The 25,537-nt window shown below is 27.7% G+C and overlaps 2 protein-coding genes across 4 annotated transcripts in view; both read left to right on the top strand.

The window, feature by feature from the left end:
• The first annotated feature begins 10,797 nt into the window (after positions 1 to 10,797).
• Positions 10,798 to 17,031, top strand: LOC119675899 (protein takeout). The gene is made up of 4 exons (XM_038087114.1): positions 10,798 to 11,106; positions 16,148 to 16,237; positions 16,367 to 16,517; positions 16,599 to 17,031. The coding sequence occupies exons 1-4, from the start codon at positions 10,998 to 11,000 to the stop codon at positions 17,029 to 17,031; spliced, it is 783 nt and encodes a 260-aa protein (XP_037943042.1). The 5' UTR covers positions 10,798 to 10,997.
• A 1,986-nt stretch (positions 17,032 to 19,017) lies between these two features.
• Positions 19,018 to 25,537, top strand: part of LOC119679464 (unconventional myosin-XVIIIa) — a 90,476-nt gene continuing 83,956 nt past the window's right edge. For 2 of the 3 annotated variants that reach the window (XM_038091823.1, XM_038091824.1), the window contains exons 1-5: positions 19,018 to 19,173; positions 20,343 to 20,707; positions 20,772 to 21,032; positions 22,711 to 23,514; positions 23,582 to 23,725. In XM_038091823.1, coding sequence (XP_037947751.1) covers positions 20,534 to 20,707; positions 20,772 to 21,032; positions 22,711 to 23,514; positions 23,582 to 23,725 — 1,383 coding nt within the window. In that variant the 5' untranslated portion in view covers positions 19,018 to 19,173; positions 20,343 to 20,533. The remainder of the gene's footprint in view (positions 19,174 to 20,342; positions 20,708 to 20,771; positions 21,033 to 22,710; positions 23,515 to 23,581; positions 23,726 to 25,537) is intronic. The other variant, XM_038091822.1, reaches the window with a different exon arrangement.

Raw genomic sequence — 25,537 nt, 5'->3', positions numbered from 1 at the left:
AATGGCAACAATATTAAGAAATTTTTTAAATTTTACAACAGCGGAATATTTGTAAAAAAATAATAGTACATTTATACAAAAACAAAATAGTACATTTATACAAAAACAAAAAAAAAATAGGCAAAGCTTCGAATAAAATCATTTTTTTTTATAAATTATAACTTGTTTGACGCAAGTTAGCAATATTTTAAAGAGTCATTTTAAATCTTGTTAAGTTGTCTAAATAATTATAAATTGTTTATAATTATTTTTTATTTCATATTGTATTTTTACTACAATATTCATTGATTTTAATTGAAATTGTTGTTTTTAGACTATTATTGTTTTAATTTTTGAAATTTTAAATTTGTGTGTTTTATTATTAAGTTTTTAAAACAAAATAATTTACACCAAAAAATCAAACAAATACATACATATATATAAATGACAAAATCATGTCGTTTACTATAAATAAACACATGAAATATTCGAATCACACGCAAAACGATTAAACAAGTTTATACAAAATATGTTATCAAAGATATTAAATTCATTTCATCAAAAATTTGCAATAAAATTAAACAAAATCATTGTACATTATAAGAAATATAAAGAGAAAAACCTCGAAATATAATTGTTCATTAAAAAAAAATAAAATATTATTAAAAATAATTGTTAGAGTGCAAAATATAATTGATTCAAAAATAAAATGAAAAAGTACACCAAAATATGAATTTTGTTCATTAACATAAAAAAGAGAAATAAGAAACAAAATTTGAATATAAAATTTAATAACGAAATTAAAATGAAAATGTATACAAAAGTAAATAAATTATATATATTGTAATTATTTAAATTAAATGAATTTAATGTATAATAATAATTTAAATTTATTGTAGTTGAAAGACAAATGTTCAAATAATTCGATTGATTGTGCAGTTTGCCTAATAGAGGCAACATGTACCAGCCTGCATATACGTAATAAAATAATACAAAACCAACAACAGCAATAAATCGTAAACAATATTATATAAAAAACGTAGCAACAACATTATGCGCAATACGAAATAGTAAAATTGTTTTGTATAACCACTTGTAAGATGAAAAACACAAAAACAAAAATTAAATATTTATAAAATCGAAAAAATTGAATAAAACACTTGTAATAATAGCACAGTTAAGAAAATTTTATAATATTGAGTTTTATTTGTTTTATAAAATATAAGTAGTATTATTGAATTATATATATATATATATAATATATGCTAGTAAATATATCAGTGCATTCCACATTTTCATTAACTTTATTTTACATATGTATATATCATACAATAATCAATCTAAATTTGATTGAAAGGATTTGTTTCTCAATTCGAACTACTAAATTGTATCTTCTCACTTTTATCACTCGATTCTATTGTCAGTGGAGGCGCTGGGCCTCGCGAAAAGTTACCGACTGTCGATTTAAAGCACTTAATAGATATTTAGAACAACTTGATTTCATATATGACATTAATCATTTGAAAAGTATACCAAACGAAGACTTTCTCAAGATTTGTAATGCTTTAACTATAATTCGGCCTATTGAACTGTAAGAGGAACTGCTGCTTTTAAAATCGAACTCACTAGACTCAACCAACGATATAAAACAATTCGTCCGGTATATTGAAGAAAATAATTTAGAAGAAGTATACCCGAATGTTTACGTAGTAAAAAAAAAAACGATGCTCACAGTTCCAGTCCGTATAGCTTTTACTGAAAGAAGCTTCTCAAAGTTAAAATTGTTTAAAACCTACTTGAGAAGAATGATGACAAGACAGACCGACTATCACCATTGGCAATTATATTAATTAAAGCGAAAATAGCAGTTGGTGCAAATTATGACATAATTTTAAAAAAAGTGAGTGAGTGAGTCTAAAAGTAGAAAAATTAATTCATTTTAATTTGTGTTTATTTTAATTTGATTAGCAATAAACCTTTCATACATGCTTCAACGTATTAGTGAATGTAAATTATTTACTTTTATAATTCGGTAATGAAAGAGGTCTCGCAATTCTGATGTCGCCGACGTCTAAAGGTGGTCTAGCTTTACCACCGTCTATTGTGTAAATTTTGTCATCCTTAGAACAAATGGTGAAAATATACTACTTTCAATTTATTGAGGTAATTGTTTGTTAGTTTTTATTCTATTTATTTTATTTTATTGCATTATGCATAAAATTATTATTACAATATAAATAGTAATTATTTTATTATAAGTTGCTATTTAAACCTGCCTTGGAGTCAAACAAACTTTGAAACATTTGCAAACATTTTTATATTTCGTAAACATCAAATCAGGCATATAATTCTGTGGACCGAAGCCTTATCGTGAAACAATTCGGTTCACAATATTGTTTCTGTTAAAAAAGTGTTTATTTTACTGCATGGCACAACATATTATGAATATTAAGTTGGCGTCACTAACATTTGAAGCTGGTTCCGTTTGCAAACAAACATTAAAAATTAGCAACAATAATTAAAAGTGGTCTCTGCGAAATAAAAATACACATGTAACTTATTTATATCCGATTTTCAGTGTCTAACGAATTTCGAAAACATAAAAAAGACAATGTGGAACTTCTCTGAACCGAGGACAGTAACGTAGAATAGCTAATTGTATAAAAATAACCAGATAACCTACGTAAAAGCGTCTTCACGGTGCACAGAGAATATTTTTAATTTTATGACCACATAACCTGATAACCAGTATACACCGTAAAATATATCTTTCCTTAGCTAGTACTGCTTTGGAGTTTTATATTGAAAACAAAATTCACCAACTCTTATTGAAATCCTCTTATTCTCACTGTAATCCTTGAACTATTAGGTTTTATCGGCATTATTAAATCTTATTTATTTGCGTTGAATATGTTGATTTTATTTTATTATAATAATGTTTTATATTATTTATATTGTGTTAATATTTTAAATCTATATAGCCTTTATTTGCAATGCGTATCTTCTCTTTTTTGATTAAAATATCAAATTGCGTTTTCCTGTAATTTTATTACCCTAAAATGTAAACTAGAACTATATATACATACTTGATCTGATAAGAATCGAAACATGTAAATCAGCCCAAATATTATTCCACCTCACTTTAATTTCTCATACATAATTACTACTTGTTAAATTATTAAGAAGGTAAAATGGTTAGGCTCAACATGTCATTTAAAAAAAAATATGTGTGGAACGTTTTTTGCTTAAGTCTTTCAACTTCATTAGGTTGCCATGGATAATCCATTCCATGACAACTATCTCACAATATTCAAATAAACAAATTTTAAAACTAAGTAAACATAAACAATTTTGAAGGCGATAAGTATGTTAATTTTTTTAGTAATTCAAATATAATATAAAAGTGTTTAGGAAAAGAATGGAAAAAATATCTTATAAGACTACAAAAAGCTATGAACTGCGAAAAAGTTTTAACAAAAAAAAGTACGGAGCTGAAAACAATACTTTAAACTGTTTTAATAATAAAAAAACAGCTTTTGTAAAGAAGAAAGCTTCTGCTAATCCTCCACAATCAACTCAAACAAATAGTATTGCAAAGCCAAAGGAACCCATAAGTACAAAGTTTATAAAAGTTAAACCGAAATCATCAACTGCAACACATCCTAATGGTTTGGGGCACTCTGATACAAAAAATGAAAACTTTATACGCCGTTGTTCGACAACAACTACACAAACAGATGCAACAACTAACACAGCAATTGAACCATACGAATGTGCACATATTACTCCTAAATCATGGCCCACAGTGGTACCGAAAGATGGACTTTTAGAATTTACTGATCAGCGCAAATGTTATGAAGCAGCAAGTAAATCAGGTCAACTAAGGGACACATGTATGCCGAACTGCAATTGCAAGCAACCAGCGGCTACGAAACATTTTTCACCAGTTACGAATGAAACTGATGTTGAATTTGATAGACCCTTAAGTTTTCTTGAAGATTTGCAAGCATTTCGTTTAAACAATCCAGATGAATGTTTTGGTAGATATAGTCGATCTAATCTACCCTTACCAAGATTAAAAGATTTGTTGAATGCATGGGATGAAAATGAATACATTCAACGTCAACGTTTAAAGGATATTGTAAGGGTTCGCAACTTGGCGAAAACATATGTAAATGAGGAACCAAAACGGGAGTACTTAATGAAATCAGATAGTAATAATAATATAGTAAATGCATACTTCAATGCTGGTAAAGATTACACTTTATGTAATAGATGTTCCTATGATGAATCAGAACCAGAGTGCTGTTTAAGGAATAGGGGAGGTTGTAGTTCGGCAAAAAGAAATTCGAATAAAAATTCGAAGCGAGCACATTCGTTAGGATTTGATAATAGTTGCAGTACCAGAAACATACATTTCAATGAAAAATATAATGAAGACGACTACTTCCATCAGATGAAGCAGGGAAATAGTTCAGGAAATGTGAGTTACATTGATAGTTCAAAGAAAAAATACCAAAAAGATCGTAAAAATAGTTTCAGTTTCAACTCGAGAAACTCGTGTTATATACAGGAACCAATACAAGAATATGGTGTGCCAAATGATATGAAAGACAATAAGAAAATCTTACCTCCATATGCTGCACGTCAAAAACTATTGCAGTTAGAAGATAATTCACATGAGAGGGAGAAATCCAAGCAGCACAAGAGTTCAAGAAATTTTCTCAAGAATAGTCTTGCTTTACGGTATCAAGAAATGCTTTGATGGAAATGTATAGTGAAATAACAATAAATATCAGTATTAAATTTTTTAAAAATATTTCAGTTTACATCTTTTATTTTTGTAATGCTTTTCTAAAAGAAACAAATTTTAACGAAATAAATGATGATGAAATAAATTATTACAGTTGAGCCACCAAATTTATGGTTTCGTACTGACTTTATTTTTTTATAATGAAGAGTGTTTTCCTTTAATAATATAAACTATATAGTTAACCCATTACGAACCGGTACCAGATGCCGTACTAGAACCGATTTTAATGAAAATTTGCACACATTAAGATAAATTTCAAATTTCATCAAAATTGAACCAACCGTTCACAATGGTAAGTATGACAATTTAGTGATAAATTAAGGTCTTGTGTTTAACATAATTTATAAGGTGCCAATAGATAGATATTAAATTGAGAAGTCTGATATCCATAAACTGACATATCAGAAATAGAAGTTAATTTATAAATATTGAAAAGTGATTGATATATAAGTTGATATATAAGCGTGTGACAATAAATAATTTACGAAAAGACAATGAACATCTTTATAGCATTGTTGTTAATATTATTGATCATAGACAATAAAAAATAATAATTTAGCTGTAGAAACAATAAAATGTATTGATAAAATAAAAGTAACTTTTTATGAAAAAGATATCAAATTTTATTAATTATTAATTAATTGCGATGACTAATTAAGAGTGTCCTAATAATAATAAAATTGCAATTAAAAACAAATAGTAATAACTGATCCATTAAATAGAAACAAACGCTTATTTTGTATGCACCACAAGATATAGTCATTTATACATAAGCATATAGTATTACGAGACATTGTATGCTCATGTATATATTTATTATTCACTTGAGCTGCTTGAATGTACTTAATCTCCCTATACAATTGTTTCGTTCAATCAACTCAATAACCGAAAGACTAGTTAGCATACTAACATGCTGACACATATCACTAAACCAATTAGTCTCATTATCATTATACAATTAGTCGCGAGAAAGTTCATTGTTCATGTGATCTAAGACATCTCTTCATTGCGTGACAAATAATTTGAAAAACTTAATGTTCATAAGAGGCAGAATAGTGTGAGAGTATATAAATTATAATAAATTAGTGAAGAGATGTATAATTCGAGTTTGGAAATAAACCAGGAATTTTATGATCTACGAGTAAAAGGAAATTAATAACTTTTACTAGTTTGATATTAAGAAGATATTTAGATTAACACTATACCTTTACACTATACATTATGTATTAATTGAAATATTTATTTATTAATGTATTTCATAATATTTGGTTTTTTTTTATTATATTATGACATGTTCCAAAAGTACATACAATTAAAAATTGATTGTATATTCAAGAACTTATAGCAGTCTTTCTACAAAAAGTTTCCATTTGTTTCTATATCGTGCCATATATCTAAGCTCGTAAAACGATTTGAATGTTTTGGTGATTAATGTTTGCCTTTAAGTTGTCATTACTCTTTTTTTGATTCAGCAAAGTTCCATTGTAACGCCCAAAGAGCTATACTACGCGTAACTTTTGTTATTTTATGACCGAGCCAACCATATCTTCTCTTTCTCATATCATTTAGTAAGCTCCATTTTGTTTGGTAATCTCCAAAAGTCTGGCATTAGTAAGACATCACTAATGCCTTGCCGTTAACATCGTCCAGGCATGTAAAGTGAAAATTCATTTCATATTAATAAGGATTTAATCAATATGTTTCACAGTACTTTACACGCATCAGCTAATTTAAATTAACAAGGTTGATGTGCAGTTATATATATGATGACATTATATATATAATGTAACCATATATAGCAACATACTTAAAAGTTTAAATCAAGATAATTTTATTGTTATTTATTAAATAATAGGCTATTATTGCACCACGATTTAAAAGATCTATTGAGCGCCTAAAAGCCTAGCTAAAATAATTCTAGACTATTAATAAATCTTGTAATTGCTATGAACTTAATTTTACCTATTTGATTTGGGACCTAGATCCCCCTTTCAAGGTAGCTAAGTCTATGTCTTGCCATCGCTGAGCAGTTGCTTAAAACATGTTCTGAATTTTATTGGTAAAAATGTTCTGCATCGCCTCCCTGTTCATATTATATTTTAATCAATTGTTTTGTTTCTTCATATTCACAAACAGAAGTGGGCGGTGTACATGGCATATAATCCAAAATCCAACTCCCTACCATCTATTCAAGTTAATTTAAAACATTTCTGCAAATAAAGCTTAACAGATGTTATAGATCGTATTAACAATAATAATATTAATAATTTCATAGTTCCAAAAGTTTAAAGTATCTAAATATTTTTAAGATTTGAATGTAGACATGGCCGCTTTTAGAAGTTGGTTAGAGGTTTGGAAATTTTGGAGTATTGCATTTCTGAAATTTTAATTATTGTATTTGATAAACATAAATAGGATTGTTAATAAATAATAATCAATTTAAGCTGCTTTTTGTCTTCATTATTGTCTCTGCTGGTTGCAATAAAAAAACTTAACTTTGGTAGGAGTTTTATGAAGCAAGGGTGACATTTTTAATATAACCTTTTGTATATGATTCACCCAATCCAAAAGATAAAATTAAAACAAATATATATAAAATTAAATTTTTTTTAAAATATTGCGTTAATAATTATATTTATCAAAGGTATTTTATATGTTAACAATATTTTACTTCTAATAACTACTTTAAATCCATTTAGTAACGAATTTGCCCTGTGGAATTATTTATGTAGGCAATTTTTCTTTTATAATAACCTTAAAATTCTTAAGTAAATAACCTTAAGATTCCTTAGTAAATTTGACCTACAAAACAATATTAGTACACGTTTTATCGTGTAAGTTCTGAACGATGTCGATTTAGAAAAAGATTTAAATCATTATTAAAAAATTTCAAAAATTCAACCAGATTCGAAATATCAATCCAATGAACATTTACAGGCCCATACAGCCAAACAGGTCTCTTCATTAACCGGTAAATTGATGTTTTAAATTAAATAAACTCTATAGAGAACTTCCGGCTTGTCTCTTTATAAACACACTTTTAGTTTTATATTAAAAGGCCAATGAACCAACGACACTCGTCACTGAAAAGAAGCTCAATAATGAACAGAAGGGCATATCGGTCCGTCTTGTTAAGATTGCAATATGAATTGCAGTTTTAATAGTTGGAAATCATACAAAACAAGCCACAATTTATTGTCATATTAAATTAACTGACTCATTTAAGCGATTGATTATAGAGATACGAGCCTTTGGCGGACAACGAAACGTATACGCATTTTTTGTTTGTTCAGAATTGATTTATGGTTACGTCCAACAATGTACGTTTCTCAGGTACATAATCTGGTTTTTCTTTGTTTTGATTATGGCTTAAATACGCTGAAGTGCAAGACAAAGCAATCGTAAAATGAGAGCAAAACGAGAGTTGAACACAGTTCTTGATAAGCGGAAAAGAGAGAGGCAGTAACTATAAAATGTAAACATTGTATTCTCTTTATAATCAACCCAAAGAAAAATAGGCCAAAGCTTTTATTAGTTAATTTAATAAAACTAAAACCGAAAGTGATTAGTGGTTACGAGGGATGTACTATAAATTTACTTGCAAAATAAAATAATATGAAAATATAATAAATAAATGTTAGTTGACACTTTATTTTATTTCATTTTCTTTATTCTAATTATTTTAAGTCACTATTATATTTAATAGAAACTAGTATATTTCATAAAGAGGTTTTTTCCAGAAGTAGTAACTACAACAACAAAAACTAATTTTTATATATTTTAATTAATTGAATTTTTGGCTGATCATAAAGCTGTTTTGAGTATTGCCAAATATACATCATCAGTAGTCTTAGAAATAAAACTTTGTTTTGTGTTGTCTAATTTTAAAGGATTTTTTAAATTCAATATTTTGGAATTAAAATGAACTAAAAATTTGGGGTCCCAGTGAAACGGAGCATCACTACTACTATTGTCTACTTCCCCCAGTGGAGCACAGGGCCTCAATAATTCTTCGTAATCTGACTGTAATTGGTCCTACTCCATAGATGTCGTTCCATATATATCTTGCTTCAGCTAGCTTACTTTCGACCGTTCTTTTTCACGTTTTCGCACGCGCTCAGGTCTTCTGCTACCTTGTAGATGCTATGCCAATGTTTGCCTCGCTATATAATCTTTCGATTGTCTGAGTGTATGGCCTATCCACGTCCACGTTTTCATATTTATTGCATTTTGTGCTACTTTTTGAGTCGTTTGATTCAGCAAGCGCTCATATGATATTCGATCTGCCCACCATATTCTTAGAATTCTAAATAGATACTTGTTAAAAAACACTTGCATCTTTCTCTCTATATGCCTGAGTGTTTCCGTATTTCTCACCAGTATTACAAGATAGATTTTACATTTGTGCTAAAGATTTGCTATTGGGTCTGCCTTCTGAGTTCACTAGATCGTCATATATTAAGATACGAGCATCAATATTTTTATCACATCCGCACTTATTTGTCACAATGCTTCCCAAGTAGGCAAAAGAGTTTACGCATTCAATTTCTTCTTCACCATTTACATGCAGCCTTACATTTTGAACTCCGCTGTATCAGCTCGCCATGCTTTTTGTTTTTTCAGTACTTATTCTTATACCAGCAGACTCTGTTTGTTCACTTATGGCGGGTATCATCTGCTGTAATTCATCAAATCTGTGACTTAACAGCAGGACATCATCGGCGAATTCTAGATCTTGCAGATACTCATTATTTTTTAATGCTCTGCTGAAGATATCATTCAGCACGAGAATGGAAAGCAATGGTGACAATATACACCTTTATCGCACATCTGTTTTCAGGTGTTTAAAGACTCAGAGAGTTGGTTTTTGTGGTTAATGCGACACTTAGTATTGTTATACTTCTCCTTCAGAAGGTTTATAATCTTTTCTGGCGTGCCCCTTTTGGAGAGTGCTGTCAAAATGTATGATCGGTTTAAACTATCAAAGAATTTTTTGAAATCAAGGAAGGTCACATAGATGATAGCTCTAAACTCCTTTGATTGCTCGAAGATAATGTGAATTGTATTTATTAGATCAATGTATGATCTATTCTTATGGAAGCTATGCAGGTTTCATCTTAATTTTGCTTCCGCTACTGTGGAAATTCTATTTTGTATCATGTATCACTACCATAGTGCTATAGCTGACTCTATGTAAACATAAGATATTACGTCGAATATCTTATGTTATTATTAAGAAGTTCTTGTCTCACTTTAACATCCTTATTCTTATTTTCTTACTTAATATAATCTGTTTATCAAATTAATTAAATAGATTATAAAACATTTTTACGTTAAAATTAAAATTTTTTTTTAAAGCTTAAGAAACTTAATTAAAGCTTTTGTCTTCATCGAAAAAAAATTTATTTCTTATCTGATTTAAACATCTTTATCCTTACTCCCTTATTTAATATAATCTGTTTATCAAATTAATTAAATAGATTATAATACGTTTTTACATTGAAATTAAATTATTTTTTTTCAAAAACTTAATTAAAGCTTTTGGATTCACTGAAAAAAATTTATTTCAATATCCTCAATAATTAGTATGCTCTAAAATTTGAAGCAATAAATTGTAAATCCTATTTTACTTTTAAAATAATCCTTTTCTTTTTGATCCTTATTTTAGAGTAATGATTAAATTTGTCTTTGATTTTTTTTCTAAATTATACTACTTTACTACATAGTATACTATTAGTGTTAAACTATATACGAGTATATTTCAAGTGATTCTTCTTAAATTTAAACTCTACACCTCACCGATTTAAAACAGCTTTCGGTTGTCTGTGCACTGCAGAGGCCCACTAGTTAGGCTTTTGTAACTATTATGCTTTATTGTAAGGCCGGCCAAGTGCTATGAACTAAACTGTTTTTTATTTTTAAAATAAATCTGTGGCTACTGTAAGTTTATAAAAACGATGCTCTCCATGAGCATCGTTTAAATAGCCAAAGTCAGTCAACGCGAGAACACGGCTCCCTCGGCGCTTAGCAAAACATCTTGACGGTTGTGATATTTGTTACGTGGTGTCTACTTTATATGAATGCTAAGCTTGAGGAGTTTTTGTGTTACTTAATTTAAAAAAAAAAGTATTAGCAAATCTAATTTATTTATATTTAAAACTTTTGCAACACGCGAAAAGCACAAAAAATATTTTGTATGTGAAAAATGGCTTTACGCATCTGCAACAGAGTAAATGTCGGTGTGAAATTTGTGCTGGCACTGTTCATTGTCGTTGTGGCCGGTCTGCAACTGGTGTTTGCTGCCAAAGATTTGCGTAAGTTAACTCATTCAGTCATTCACACATTTGCTTGGATGTGATAAAAATTTTCACTTCCTTCAAAAATTTTTACATTTTTGCAGTTAATAATATTAATAATAATAATAAATTAATAATAATAATATAATAATAATGTTATGATGCTTTTGTGTTGCTATTGTATATTCTTTTTTTTTTTTAAATTTAATCCATTTAACTGAAAGTATTATGAGTATCTATATATATATATCTATATATCTATCTATATTACAACATAATTTTTTCAATATCTATGGGAATTGTGAATGCAAAAGTTTATGTAGTGTAAATTAAAATTTTTATTAGTTATTGCTCAGTGCTTAAGTTGGATTCCATTATATTCAGCGCTAGTTCTTTAAATAAATCTATCCAAATTGGCTTCATGCTTAGCACGGCTTAGGAATTTTTGATTTTCGTGGTAGCATGCAAGTTATTGTTAATTTTGGTTTATTGCTCCGTAAAATGTTAAACAAATTACAAAATAAACTAAATACAATTAATTTGTGTGGCATAAATACCAATATATGCATAAATAAGCGATTTGTTAACAATGCATGAATTAATAAATTTTTTTTTTTATTTATTTTAGATTGTTTTTTTTTTCATCAATTTATTTATTGTTTTTTTTTTACTATGTTTTTTTACTATATTGCTGTTACTTACTGCTTAGAAATAAATTAATCGCAATGTCAATATGTTGACAAAATTAGATATAATAAAAATAAAACATTAAAAAATTAAAAAAAAATAATTATCCATATCCATAATTTAAAAAAAAAATTGTAATGATAAGTTTAACAATTAATAAATAAAAATGGTTAAGTTGCCATATTAGTAGTTCGTGTAAAATTAACCATAGAAATGTCCTTCGCAATAAATTTACTTCACATGTTGTAAAACTAAAGTCAAGGTTAAAAAAGTTAAACCAAGTTAAAAAAAAATATTATAAATAAGACATATAAAAAATGTTCTATATTTTAACTAGTTTTCGAAAAAAAATGCGAGATACGACAGCTACAGAAAAAAATAAGATTAATTTATTTCAATGTCAAAAGAATTTTTGCAGGTAAAGAACGACCTTATAATGCGGTTTTAAAGCTTATAAAAATCTATTCAAAAATAAAATTTATTCAATGTAAGAGTATTTCTTTCATGTCGTTTTTAATTTACAAATCTGGGATAACTTTTTCACTCTAGATTTACTCTTAGTACAGTTGTCATTTTCGATTAGTTATTCTCAGGCAAAATGTATAACAGTCGAAATTAATTTATAACACTTTAGATATTTTGCAAGATTAATAAAATGATCCTGAAATTAATAGCTGTTTTATGTTATTTAACAATTGAAATGTAATTGACATATTTATTATTTGAAATATTGTTCGATGGATCACAAAATAATGACAGATCGAGAGAAAATCTAGATTTGCCAATCACAAACAGCATAAGTATAAGCACGGTTTAATAACTCAGAAAAAATTAAAAATTCATTTTAATATATATTCGTAAATAGCTAATTTTTAATTACAATTTACAATGTTTGTCAGGGTATCTTTTAAAGATAATTTAAAAATAGTAATGATATAACGAGCATAAATCACAATTTGATCATGTCAGGAATTCTAAATTGATGCAAAAAAACTTTTGAATTACGCTGAAATATTTAGAAATGTAGCTTAGAAGGGTACGTTTTCGATGCACCCATATTACTACAGACTTTATAAAAACAAATGGTCTTACTAAATGTTATAAATGCATTCTTGAGCATTTTAATGAAAATAAAAGAAACTACCTTACCGGAGAAATAATCTGAACTACAGCTTTAAATATTAACGTATTACAAGAAATATGGCATAATGTATAATAACATTTTAAGTCGCCGATTCTTATATATAGAATATGCGTAGGTATATCTCTAAATTTATATGTAGTACACGCCTTAGTAAATTTCTGAAATCTCATTTTGTGTTTATTTACATTTAGAAGTCGAATATCATTTGGCAAATACATTGTATACTTTCTCTATTATGAACGTTGTTGTCATTTTCTTGTAACCTACAGTTTATCTCATATTCATTTTAAATACTTTTAAGGGTTTGAACAACAAGAGTTGTCTATTATTAGACATTAACCTGTTAGTCTGTCAGTTTAATTTTGTTAAAATTGGTGCTTTACTCCTAATATATAGCTGGAGTATACTATATATAATTTCATTAATTTAAATTTCAAGTGACTTAAAATAGCAGATTTACCAGCGAAATTTCTATTTTCCCTCTTTTTTTGATAATAACAGGACCAAATGCTACCTTCATATTCCCTGTCTTGTAGAATGTACATAGCCGTTACTTGTTTCTGTCAATTTAGTACTTATTTCAATAATAATAATAATGATGTTAATTTATTATTGCCGAAAGTGACGCGTCATAATGACGAAAAGAAACTATTTAAAAGTTAGAGGGATTCGAATAGCAAAAAAAGACAAGAACAAAAATTGTTGTTAATTTATTAAAATTTGGCTGATCATACAACGCTGTTTCTAGTATTTCTCTAAAACTCATCATCAGTGATGTTAATAATAATAATTTATATAAAACAATATACGAAACCATTTTAAATACATTCAAATTAATCTCTATATTAACTGAATTAAGTTCAATTTTTTCACAAAACTTGTTAAGAAAAGTATACGTCTGATAAATGATATATTTTAATATAAGATTAAAGTAAATATGAAGTTTATTAACATTTTGGCCCATTTAGTATAATTTTTAATAACAATTAATTATTTTTAACAAATAATTCAACATATATAACTGTTTTCACATTTTAATTTTTCTTCTACATAAAAGTGTTATACACACAACCGTTGAATAATTTTAATTTTTTCTTGTACACAAAACATTTAAAAATAATAGAATTTCAAAAACAATACTTAAAAATTAGTTATATTTAAGCCATAATATTTTTCTTAAACAGTAATAAATTTAAATAAAGACTAATAAAAATAAGAAATAAAAAATACAAAATTGAAAGTAAAATATATGCCAAAACAATATTTGTGACTAATTTTAATTGTTTCTTCTACACCAAACTGTAATACACATTCAAAGATAAATAGAATTTCGAAAAAACACTTTCAATTTATTATATTTACGGCATAATATTTTTCTTTAAAAGTAATACATTTAAATAAAAACTAAAAAAAATTAAAAATACAAAATTACAAGTAAAATATATGCCAAAGGAATATTTCTTTTATACAACACTGTTATATAAACAACTAATTTTCATTGTTTTTTCTACACCAAACTGTGATACAAATTTAAAGGTAAATAAAATTTTGAAAGCACCATTTTAAAATCAGTTATTTTGGTACAGTAAAATTAAAATATTAAATTTAAAAAAATACTTTAATAAAAATAAGAAATTAAATATAAAAAAAATACAAAATTACAAGAAAAATGTTTGCGAAAATTTTCTCATAAAATTTTATATATTATGTCATATATTTGCTGTTAACAAGTTTTGAGTTATAATGCAAACCAAAGCAACAGCACAAAAACAACAGAAATAACAACAAAAACAAGAAGGTTATTCCACTTTTGCTAATGTAGCCACTTAGTTGCTTTTATCATGAATGTGAATGTGCAAATGCCGTATAATAATATTGGAATAAAATTGGCCGTATATGCTTTATACCATCGAACTGTGCGAAAAGTGAAACGAGTTCCTGTGATTACAATGGAACGTCGAATGTTTTCCCAGACAGCAGTTAGCCATATTGACTTACTTATGTTATCTCACTTCCTAGAAAATAAAAGGAAAAAACGACAACAAGCAATTGTTTAAAAGCCGGTACAAGCAAAATTGTACCCAAACACAAAAACAATTGAACCAAAGTGCGAGACAGAAGGACGCTTGGACAAGAAAGTCAGTCTTGCATTTTATCAGAGTCTGTTGCTCTATAAAATAGAAATACGCTTTCAAATGAACGTAGGTCAAGTTAAACGTTTATTGCAGCAGCTGTCTTTGTTATTGATTTGTTGTTGTTTGTTGTTGTTGTTGCTGCTGCTGCTGCTACGTACTACTGAAAGATAATTGAAATTTAAGATGTTGTGCTTCAACTTGACATTGAACTAAAATTTTTGGATGATTTTGGTGAAACAAGTTTTTTTTCTTCATTGTTCGAACGTCAGATTGGCGCAAGTTTTTTTTAAAATATATCAATTTGGTAATATAAATGATCATTTAAACTTTAATGCTAATGAACTCTTTATGTAAACTACTGTGCACTTGTTAACTCTTTAAACTCTCAAGAGTGGAAGTCTTTTCAAAGGTCAATTAAAAAGTCCTTGTTTATGCGATTATTGGACGTCGCAGTAATGACTTCCTAAATATGTTGTTATTAGTGGAAACTAAATAAGATATACATACCATATATAGAGATATTACCCAATACAAAGTTTTGGTGAAATGATGAAGTATTGCTAAGGATTTATACTTTATTAAGATACAACTACATATATATTTCGTATATATAACCACAAATATTTTTAATAAAAATTAAATATAAAACATTACAAAAATTTTGATAAAAAATATTTGATAAATGAAAATCAGAGTTTAAATTTAAAAAAATATTTAGTTTATAATTATTAAGAAAATATATATATAACGATTTAAACAAAATCTATATTTATTTCAACCTTTGAAAAATTATCGAGAAAAGTCATTGAGTGGCAACAGTATCAAAATCTTCTGTGACCGTATATTGTACATACTTAATCAAGTTTGAAATTGGGTAAGCACATAGAGTGTGGCTGAAACTTCAGAGAGACACAACATTCTATCACTCGCAGTAGGTAAATTAATAACTTAGATGGTTGTAAAAGTCAAGATGGGATGATAAATGTTTAATTATGAATCCCAACTCGATACACAATTAGATATGTGTATTTCGAAATAAGACTATTCTGATATATTCAAATAAATAAATGTTGTAATTTTATTTAATTTTTAGCTGCAAATTTTGATAAATGCAAACGTGATGAAAATTTCGATAAATGCCTGGTGGATGCAGTTAATAATGCAATAGTCATATTGAAAGATGGTAAATACGATTTGATGTTATTAAATATTTTTATAATTACAATTACATAAAAAAAAATAATACTCGCAGATTAAATATACATTTTAGATATATATATTAATAATCATTATATATTTTATATAATACTAGGAAACAAAGAGTTTGGAATACCACCTTTAGAGCCATTGGCTGTAAAATCTCTTGTAATCGAAGCCGGCAATGCACCTATTAATCTTAAACAAACACTTAAGAATGTACTTGTACATGATATGATATCAACTAGTAAAGTGCAACGTTATAGGTAAGCTGTTAGAGTTTAAAAAAATTCGAAAATACATATATTAAACTTAATATTTAATATATTTACTTAATATTTATGTAGAACCGATTTGGACAATCATTTAATTATCTGTGATAGTATAACTTCTCGTATCGAAATGGTTGGACAATATGAAATGTCGGGAAGAATTTTACTATTGCCAATCACAGGCAGTGGTAAAGCTAATGTTACGCTAGTAGATGCAAAAATTGAACATCGCTTAATCGGCGAACCTTTTGAGAAGGATGGTGTGAAGTATATGCGGTTGAAAGAGTATCGCGTCAATTTCAGCCCAAAGCGTGTTTATCTGCAATTTGATAATTTATTTAACGATCGCTTACTTTCACAAACTATGAATCGATTTTTAAACGATAACTGGGAAACAGTTTTCAATGAGCTTAAAGTTGGATATTCTAAAAGTTTTGGTATCATTTTCCGTGATTTGTCTAACAAACTATTTGAAAAAATTCCTATGGACTCAATATTTTTAAGATAAATTTAACTAATCCTTATTGAAATTAATATCAGTGATTATTTTTAAATGTTATATATTTAAAATATTTAAGCTATAAGTGATTTATAAATGTAAATAAATAAAATTAAAAATAATGTTTTTTTTTTGGTTTTAATATGATTTAATGCACTATTAAGGTTTAGCATTAGAACTTCAGAGATCAATTGACTCATTGACTTAAAGTGAAAAATTGTTTTTACCTTTACCTTGAAATGAGCATGATAGAGCTAAAAAGTTATTGGCATTTATTCTTATGCTTTTATCAGATATCGACTGTTAAAATATACGCTATATTATCACAGTTAGGTAGATAATGTAGACTCTGAAATCTTTTTGAAATCTTGTATAATACGTGTAACTCCATAGCTAATTCATAGAATACTTGTCTGGCAAGTTAAGTCTTTTCTCATTATCCAATATTCAATTCTTTCCAGTAATATAGACAATATACCCAAAAATTTGAGTGATTCTTAATATTACTCCATAAGCTTTATAATTTTTTTAATTCATTTATTATTATTTTTAATTCCTCTACAATTTATATACATAAATTCAATAAAAATATTTTAAAAAAAATAAAAATATTATCACCGATAATGATATATGCATTGGCACTCTTAGTAGGAGCATACACTGTATTTTCGTTTATTGATTTAATTATAGATGGTGATCATGAAATAGCTGTGAATTAGCTCTATAATAATAACTAATCTAATTCGTTGCTTCTTGTTTTTAAAATACGTTTTTCAAAATTAAGTATTAAGGATGTCCTGGAGCTCTATATCATTATAAATTAAAAACATATTAAAAATAATGCAGAATTATAATTCATTTTGAAAACAACACATTTCGAGTCCTGCACAACTTCCTGCCGTTTAAAAATAGATTGTGAGTCTCGGTTTCGACTTTACGTATGTAAAAGTCGGAAATCAAACCTTACATACTATAAGAAAAGGGGATTAAATTCTCTTTAAATATTTTTGTAATTCGAAATTCAAATTAAAAATTTTTTATCATTGACACTGAGAAGGTAAATATCCTTTCTGGTATGAAGAACTTGTTTCAAAGTTATGAATCCTCAAGAATGTAGCTCTACTAAGTGTTAAGTTATAATTGATATTATCACAGGTTTGTACAATATTATACAATTCCCTTTAAAATGCTTTAATTACATATGAAAGAGTTAAATATTTTGCACTCATTTTAATAAGATAAAGAAAGTAGGTCAAGAATGTTTACTTTAAACGTTGTTTTAGGTAACATGTTAAAAAAATACATGTAGTATGATTTTATTAACTGAAGCCCATGACTGTGTTTTGTAGCAATATATAATGAACAGATTTAAGTTGAATGCAAAAAAATCAATAGTTTATTACTATAACACTATAACGAAAAGCACCGGTGATCTCAATATTTTCAGAGCGCTGTATTATTGACACTATATTACTAATAATATGAATTTTATATTAATATGAATTATTATGAGTAAATTTTATAAATATACATTAAACATATAAAGTTAAAAAATGTACTTATTGTAAAATATAAACATTATTTTTTTTTTGTTTCATATATATAAAGAATAAAAAAAATTTTAAATACTATAAAGCAAATTTAAAAACAAACACTGTTTGTTAAAAACAATTTATTTGAAAAAATTTTAAATAAAATTATGTTAACAAGTTTTTCTTGATTCGTATATATTAAAAGTTTTTATCGTTACATAGTTTAACATTACGTTACTGACCAGTGCTTATGTTATAAATAAAATTCGCACTCTGAAAATACAACATTGCTACTCACCCTCACCTTTTAAAATTCCGTACAACATTCCAAAAATGTATCAGTTGTTTTTTATACGTGAATGGGTGAAAATAGTGTCTTCGAACTGTATCAGTATACATTATTAGAATTATTAATAAATTATTTAACTTTATTTACTTAATATTTAAATTATTTTAACTTAATGTGATATAGTAAAAATAGTTTTTATTTTATAAGTTGACGAATCAAGCAAAAATTATTCATACTTCGTATGAATACAAAGCGCAACAACAACAAAAAGAGAAAATCATATTGTCTGTTGGCAATTGCATTCCATGCAAAAATACACAAACGTGAAAGGTGAAATTTCTTATTTAAAATGACTAAGTGAAATTTGTTAAAAATAGTTAAAATTGTGTATTGTTATGTTCTAAAATGACAACTGTATTAAGTTAATAATATAGTAGAGATTATTGTTGTTTATTTTGTTATTATAGAAAAAAATGAAAAAAGATATATGAAAAGCTGGCTCTCTCGTTGTTTTCATATTTTCTTGAGAGCCTTTTCCAGGCACAAGTGTTACCGTGTGTTGTATAAAAAAGTGTAGTAAAATTGTCTGATTTGTTTTTGTTTATGTATAAAATAAACAAAACAATAATGATAAAGTGAAAACAAGAAAAATACTTTTAAATATTATTATAAATATATACACACACATAATGCAAATATTCGCTATGTAGAATGGCACTGAAGTTATCTTATCTGTAAGACATTTTCTATGAGAATAACCAACGCAAATGTGAAAACATTAAAAATCTTCCGAACTCTATTGAAGCTTAGTAATTTTTTAATTAAAGAAAGTAAATATTAAAACTACCTGTGTTTATATTTGTTTGTGCAATCGTGCAAAATGATTAGATTTTGATAATATTTTTAACAGTAATTACAAGCAAATTGTCGCCCACTGAGATAATAATGCTTCGACTTTTTAACTGTAAACTGACATTGGAATATTATTGTTTTCTTTTTGTTGTGAGAATTTTCCTTCAATACCGCAATTTCCAAGTCAACAACCAGGCATGATACTGTTTTGTAAGTGGCATGGCTGTTGTTGTTGGTGTTATTGCTATTGTGGGAAAGTCGGAAAATTGCAATAGTGAAGGAACAAAAAGAAAAAACTCATATTTTTCACCCAAATCGAATTAGTGAAAATTCACCACCGTCTAACACATAACGTACTAAAATTTTATTGTTGCAAATTATGTTATCATTTTTTAGTAATTAATGACTCAAAGTAAAGTTATATATAGCAAAAGGCATACACATATTATTTAAGTCAACCGATATTATTTATAACTACTAAAAGAAATATAATTATGGAGTATATATATCACAACTTAAATACACAAACCGCAGACAATAAATTTTCGCAAATAAGATTTTGTGACAACGCCTTTTGAATTTTTAAAAACATTTAACGTTATAAAAAAGTTAATATATAATTCTTATCTTTCAACATTTATTTGTAGGCGCAATAAATAATAAAAATAAATTATTACACATAAACAAAAAATAGACTAGAAACGCAGGTCTACGTACGACATTGTATTCAGTGGCTATTACACTGCATGTGGAGTCCAACGCTGCTGCTGCTGATTTTGTTGTAGTTGTTGGAGTTATCAATGTAGTTTGGTTTGCATGAGCATCAGTTAACCAAAATATGTTTAATTTTATGAAAAAAGGCGTGTCTGTCGGTAGCGGGAGCGCCAGTGATCGTGATAAGGCCGAGCGCGAGGAGAAGGAAAAACGTAAACGTGAGAAAAAACTACGCAAAGAGGCTAAAAATGCTGCGGGGGGTAGCATGAGTACAGAGGAGCTATTACGTTTAGATGAGGTATGACCAAAATTCTATAAAATTTATATTTTACCATTTCTAAATTAAATGTATTATATATTAGGTGCGTCGATCCCTAAAAATTCGTGGACGTCGCAAAGAGAAGGAAAAGTTACCAAGCGGTATAACTGCAGATTATACTGCAGACTTTTTTGCTGCTTTAAATGCGGACACATCTGGTGCTGGCAATGGTAGCGGAACTGATTATGAATTAGATCGTGGTAATGAAGAAATTGTGGCATCTGTGATGACAACTATTGAAAGCCGACAAAACGGTGCAAATTCTGGTGGCTTAGCACATTCCATGTCAGGTGGCAATTCAAAGGTTCGTTAAGAGTTGAAAAAATGCATATTCATAACTTAAAGCAAGCTGTTAATGTCTGTATTAAAATCGTTAGGACCTTGGAGTATTGTTAGGTTATTAACATAGCTATATACAAAACAGTATCTAACTAGTGGAAATAAAATGTATGTCGTTATTAATTTCTATATTAAAATTATTCTAGATTCTGAGCACAGTTTAAAAACAAATTTAGAAACCAAGCCAAATTAGTAAATTTGTATTAAGAGTTTAGTCCAAATTGCAATATTAAAATTAAAATCATTTGAATCGATGCCGATTGGTTTTAAGAATAAATTGTCAATCATCACCCATCACTTATCTACATCCTCACCAATGTATTCCTCTTGCAAATCTTTTCATGTTATCTGCTGTCTAGATTTCAGCGGTTTAGAACAACAACAAGAGTAAAGTGTGATTTTGATCATTACAGTTATGTAGCTGTAAAGATTCTTATTCTTATTAGTTTTGATTTTAACTTACAACTTTTAAATGAGTAAATTTTAATATTTAGACTACATACATTATTTTAAATTTTTTTAAAAGTATTAATATATATTGCAATACCAACAAAATAGATTTTGCATGTTTTGTGAAATTCGTCAAAAATCTTGTTAATATTTCTAATTCTATGCTGCGAAGATTCTAAATCTCATTAATTTTAATTTTAACTAATAATCTTTTGAATTCGAAAACTTTAATTCTTTATATTCTTGTTGTAGCTAACGAATATCGGTAAAGCAGATAACATGACAAATACCATACATGGGTTTGGATATGGATGGGTAATGATTGTATGAGAGGGGAGGGGATTAATTTTTATACTCATCTTACATTATTATAAGAATTCTCCAAAAGAACTTATATATATTACAAAATCTGTAGAACCGAAAGACATGTATATTTTATTATATTGTTGTCATAATATCTTTTTTTTTCCTCCAATGTACGAGAGATCAAAAATTACTTAAGGCTGCCATACCATGCCGCCCTTTCTACAATTTCCTATTTGATTTCCATTAACAATGACAATTATGTATTTCTACAATTACATTAGTCAATTAGTCAATTAGTCAATTAAACTATTCTTACGGGGCTAATCTCATTTGTTTTTCCAAAACGATACATAAGATGGTCTGTTTTCCAGAATTTATCCGGAAAACATCATTTTCTTAAAAAATGATATTTGGTAAATATACTTACTCTCTTTAATATTTTAAAATCGACATCTCTTATTTAGTACTTCTATAGTTATTGTATAGAGCATACGTTCTTTAACATTAGTGAGAATAATGAACAATTATCCAGTTTTGCTTATAGCTTTATATAAAGATTATATCCGTTTTTAAATGAACTATAAGTTCAGTTTAATAAACCCAAGCTGAGAATATATCAATAATATGTATAGATTTTGATATAGAAAAGAAACAATATGTAATGTGTAATAAGATTCTGTTATGTGGCGATGATGCAATATAAAATCATAAAACAATGATAAAAATTACAAAATTATATCAATTGTTTAGATATATGTTAAAAATTTATGTTCTAATTAAACTAATTGAACTATAAAATCAGCTTAATAGTTCAACTATCATTTTCATCATAATAAACTGACTTAATTTCAATAATAATATCTTGATTTTTTTGTTTCAAATTTCAGTATCGGATTTTGCCGCCTGTTCCTCCTAAACCGCCTAAACGTGGCATATTAAAGGGTTCGCGTAGTAATATAACAAATATACATGAAGAAATAACAGTCGCATCGCCCGAGGCCCAAATGTTGGTAATGCGAAATACTATGCAAAATGAGCAACTATTTATAGGTGGTGGTATATATAATGCTGGTAGAGCTGGTTCTATTGGTTCTGCTTCAAGTCAACAGGGTGCTACTTCCTTCACATCTGTCGAAAGTTTACGTAGTGATGAAGGTATTCCACAGCGTGCTATGACATTGCCTGCGAGTGCACGATATATAAATCAAATGCAATCACCACATGGAAATTTACATGTTCTAACATCACCTTCACCAAGCGCTGATAGTCTTACAGATACCACAAATTCTTCATTTGCCACACCGCCATTTTCATTAAGTCCGATCGGTGAATCACAGGGTATTGACCGCTGGTCGCGTGTGCATAATTTTGAAGATGTAGATTTACCACTGCCAGCCATTAAATTGGTACAACTACCACAAGCACGTGAATTGGTTATAAGACGACAAAAATCACCAAGACAAGATTTTGGTTTTAGTCTGCGTAAAGCTATATGCTTGGATCGTTCTGAGTCGCTAACATCACCTGTCTTTAAACCAGTTATTTTTGCTGAACCTGGTGCGGGTGGTGGCGCAACCGGCTTGCTACCAGGTGATCGTTTACTTAAAGTGAATGGCACTTCAGTTGCCGACTTATCACGTGAGATTATTATTGAAATGATTAGAAATAGTGGTGATTCAGTTACAGTAGAGGTAAGTTTCACCGTTGTTATTAGAGATAAATGAATATAGTATAACAACATAAATTCTTTTATAATAGGTGCAACCTGTTTCTGAATTGGTCGAATTAAGTCGTCGTTGTATGCCACCAACCGATAATAAAGATGATGAAGTAGATCAAGCTGTTGTAGCGGACAATTGTAATACTTTAAAACGAAGTGCGAGTAAACGATTTAAACAACATGTGAGTTTTACATATTATCAGATTTAGTTTGCTAGATAGTGTCAAATTCATTTAAGATAAAGTGTGCATGCGGCACGATTCCGTTCACTATGGCACGCTAATTGTACAATAGTTAATAGATTTCTCCATTATGCTATATGTCAGTATAGCATAGTTTTATACATATGAGATATGTGTTTTATTGACTTTTAGTCATTAGCTCCTAAATAAGTCAATTTATGTTTAAAATTTTTGCCGTTAGTAAACATGTCTAACTTTGGTTCATATATTTCCGATATGAGAGGTTTCGATGTAATTTTCTTCGGTACACAATTTGCTTCGTGATAGAAATTTTACAAGTAGATCTCTGCGGGTTACAATAACAACATTAAAAGTTGTTGATGATGTCATCTAATAAGTGAAATGGCAAGTCTCTTCAATAAGACCAATAAAATATGCTTAGCTCTACCTTCAACTATTTTTGATTTGCAATTTAAACTCGAAACTACAAGAAACACATTTTAAATGGTTTGTGCCCGATATCTTGTTCTTGATTCACAGGCTACTAATAAAATAAAATCCGATTTTTACGATGTTCTTTATATGGCTATTTCAAAATTATTTAAAGAATATTTCTTTATTAATAACACTTTTTTTGCAAATATAACAAGAAGATACATCGATATTAATAGAATCATTGATAAAATGTAACAATTTCTTGATATGCTCTATTGCTGTGATGGCGAACCTTTTCATAGACGTGTGTCAAATAGAAGAATTATTTATCTTAAATTTTTAGGGATCTGAATATAGAAATATTCGTGTATTTCATAAGAAAACCGATAATAATAGAATCCTTGATAAAATGTAACAATTTCTTGATATGCTCTAGTGCTGTGATGGCGAACCTTTTCATAGACGTGTGTCAAATAGAAGAATTATTTATCTTAAATTTTTAGGGATCTGAATATAGAAATATTCGTGTATTTCATAAGAAAACCGATAATAATAGAATCCTTGATAAAATGTAACAATTTCTTGATATGCTCTAGTGCTGTGATGGCGAACCTTTTCATAGACGTGTGTCAAATAGAAGAATTATTTATCTTAAATTTTTAGGGATCTGAATATAGAAATATTCGTGTATTTGATAAGAAAACCAAATCGAAAAAAATGTTCGTATAAGTGTAGGTTAAAACAAAAATGTCCATAAGTTCCATAGGTTCTATTGCATTATTTTGTTTTTAATTTATAACAATGATTTTTTAAGTATGTACCGTTAGGTATTGTTTTTTATATATTCGATATTATATGTAAAGAAAACTGTTTACTAAAATGGACCTCCACGTCTTTGTTTTTTGGAAGTCAGAATATTTTCGTCGGTTTCGTCGGTTAAGTCGGTTACTTTGTTTACTTCTATTGGCATGAATTTAAAAAACCATCAAATATTTATGTAGTGGAAGTACCGCTAAAAGATTCTTACAGAATTTAGATTGATTCATATATCACTTAAGTTAAAAAAAATTCTTAACAATGTTTTTTAAATTTAAAATTGTTATTAAATTTAAGAAATTAAAATTAACAACGTTTTAAAAAACATATTTATCGTGGAACCTATTATTTTTTAACATATAATAATATAACCTGTTGTTGATGCCATATAAATTTGTCTGAATGACAGTAATGTTTTTAAATTTTAATTCTTGAATATAATCAAAAATGTTTCTTTTGGCCCTTTTATTTATTTTATAAATATAAATATAACTTAAATTTGGTAACTTCTCTAGGTTGGGTTAGCACACATTTTCTTTGTAAAGAAATCGATAATCGTGT

The sequence above is a fragment of the Teleopsis dalmanni genome, chromosome 2 (assembly GCF_002237135.1).
Source record: "Teleopsis dalmanni isolate 2A chromosome 2, ASM223713v2, whole genome shotgun sequence".
Taxonomy (NCBI): Eukaryota; Metazoa; Arthropoda; class Insecta; order Diptera; family Diopsidae; genus Teleopsis; species Teleopsis dalmanni.
This window is presented reverse-complemented; position numbering and strand designations above follow the sequence as displayed.

What these genes read in the sequence shown, in the direction of transcription:
- LOC119675899 (XM_038087114.1), top strand. Translation starts at nt 10,998, where the DNA reads ATGGCTTTACGCATCTGCAACAGAGTAAATGTCGGTGTGAAATTTGTG. An exon ending in AATAGTCATATTGAAAGATG is followed by an intron (nt 16,238 to 16,366) that starts GTAAATACGATT and finishes ATATAATACTAG; the next exon opens with GAAACAAAGAGTTTGGAATA. An exon ending in AGTAAAGTGCAACGTTATAG is followed by an intron (nt 16,518 to 16,598) that starts GTAAGCTGTTAG and finishes ATATTTATGTAG; the next exon opens with AACCGATTTGGACAATCATT.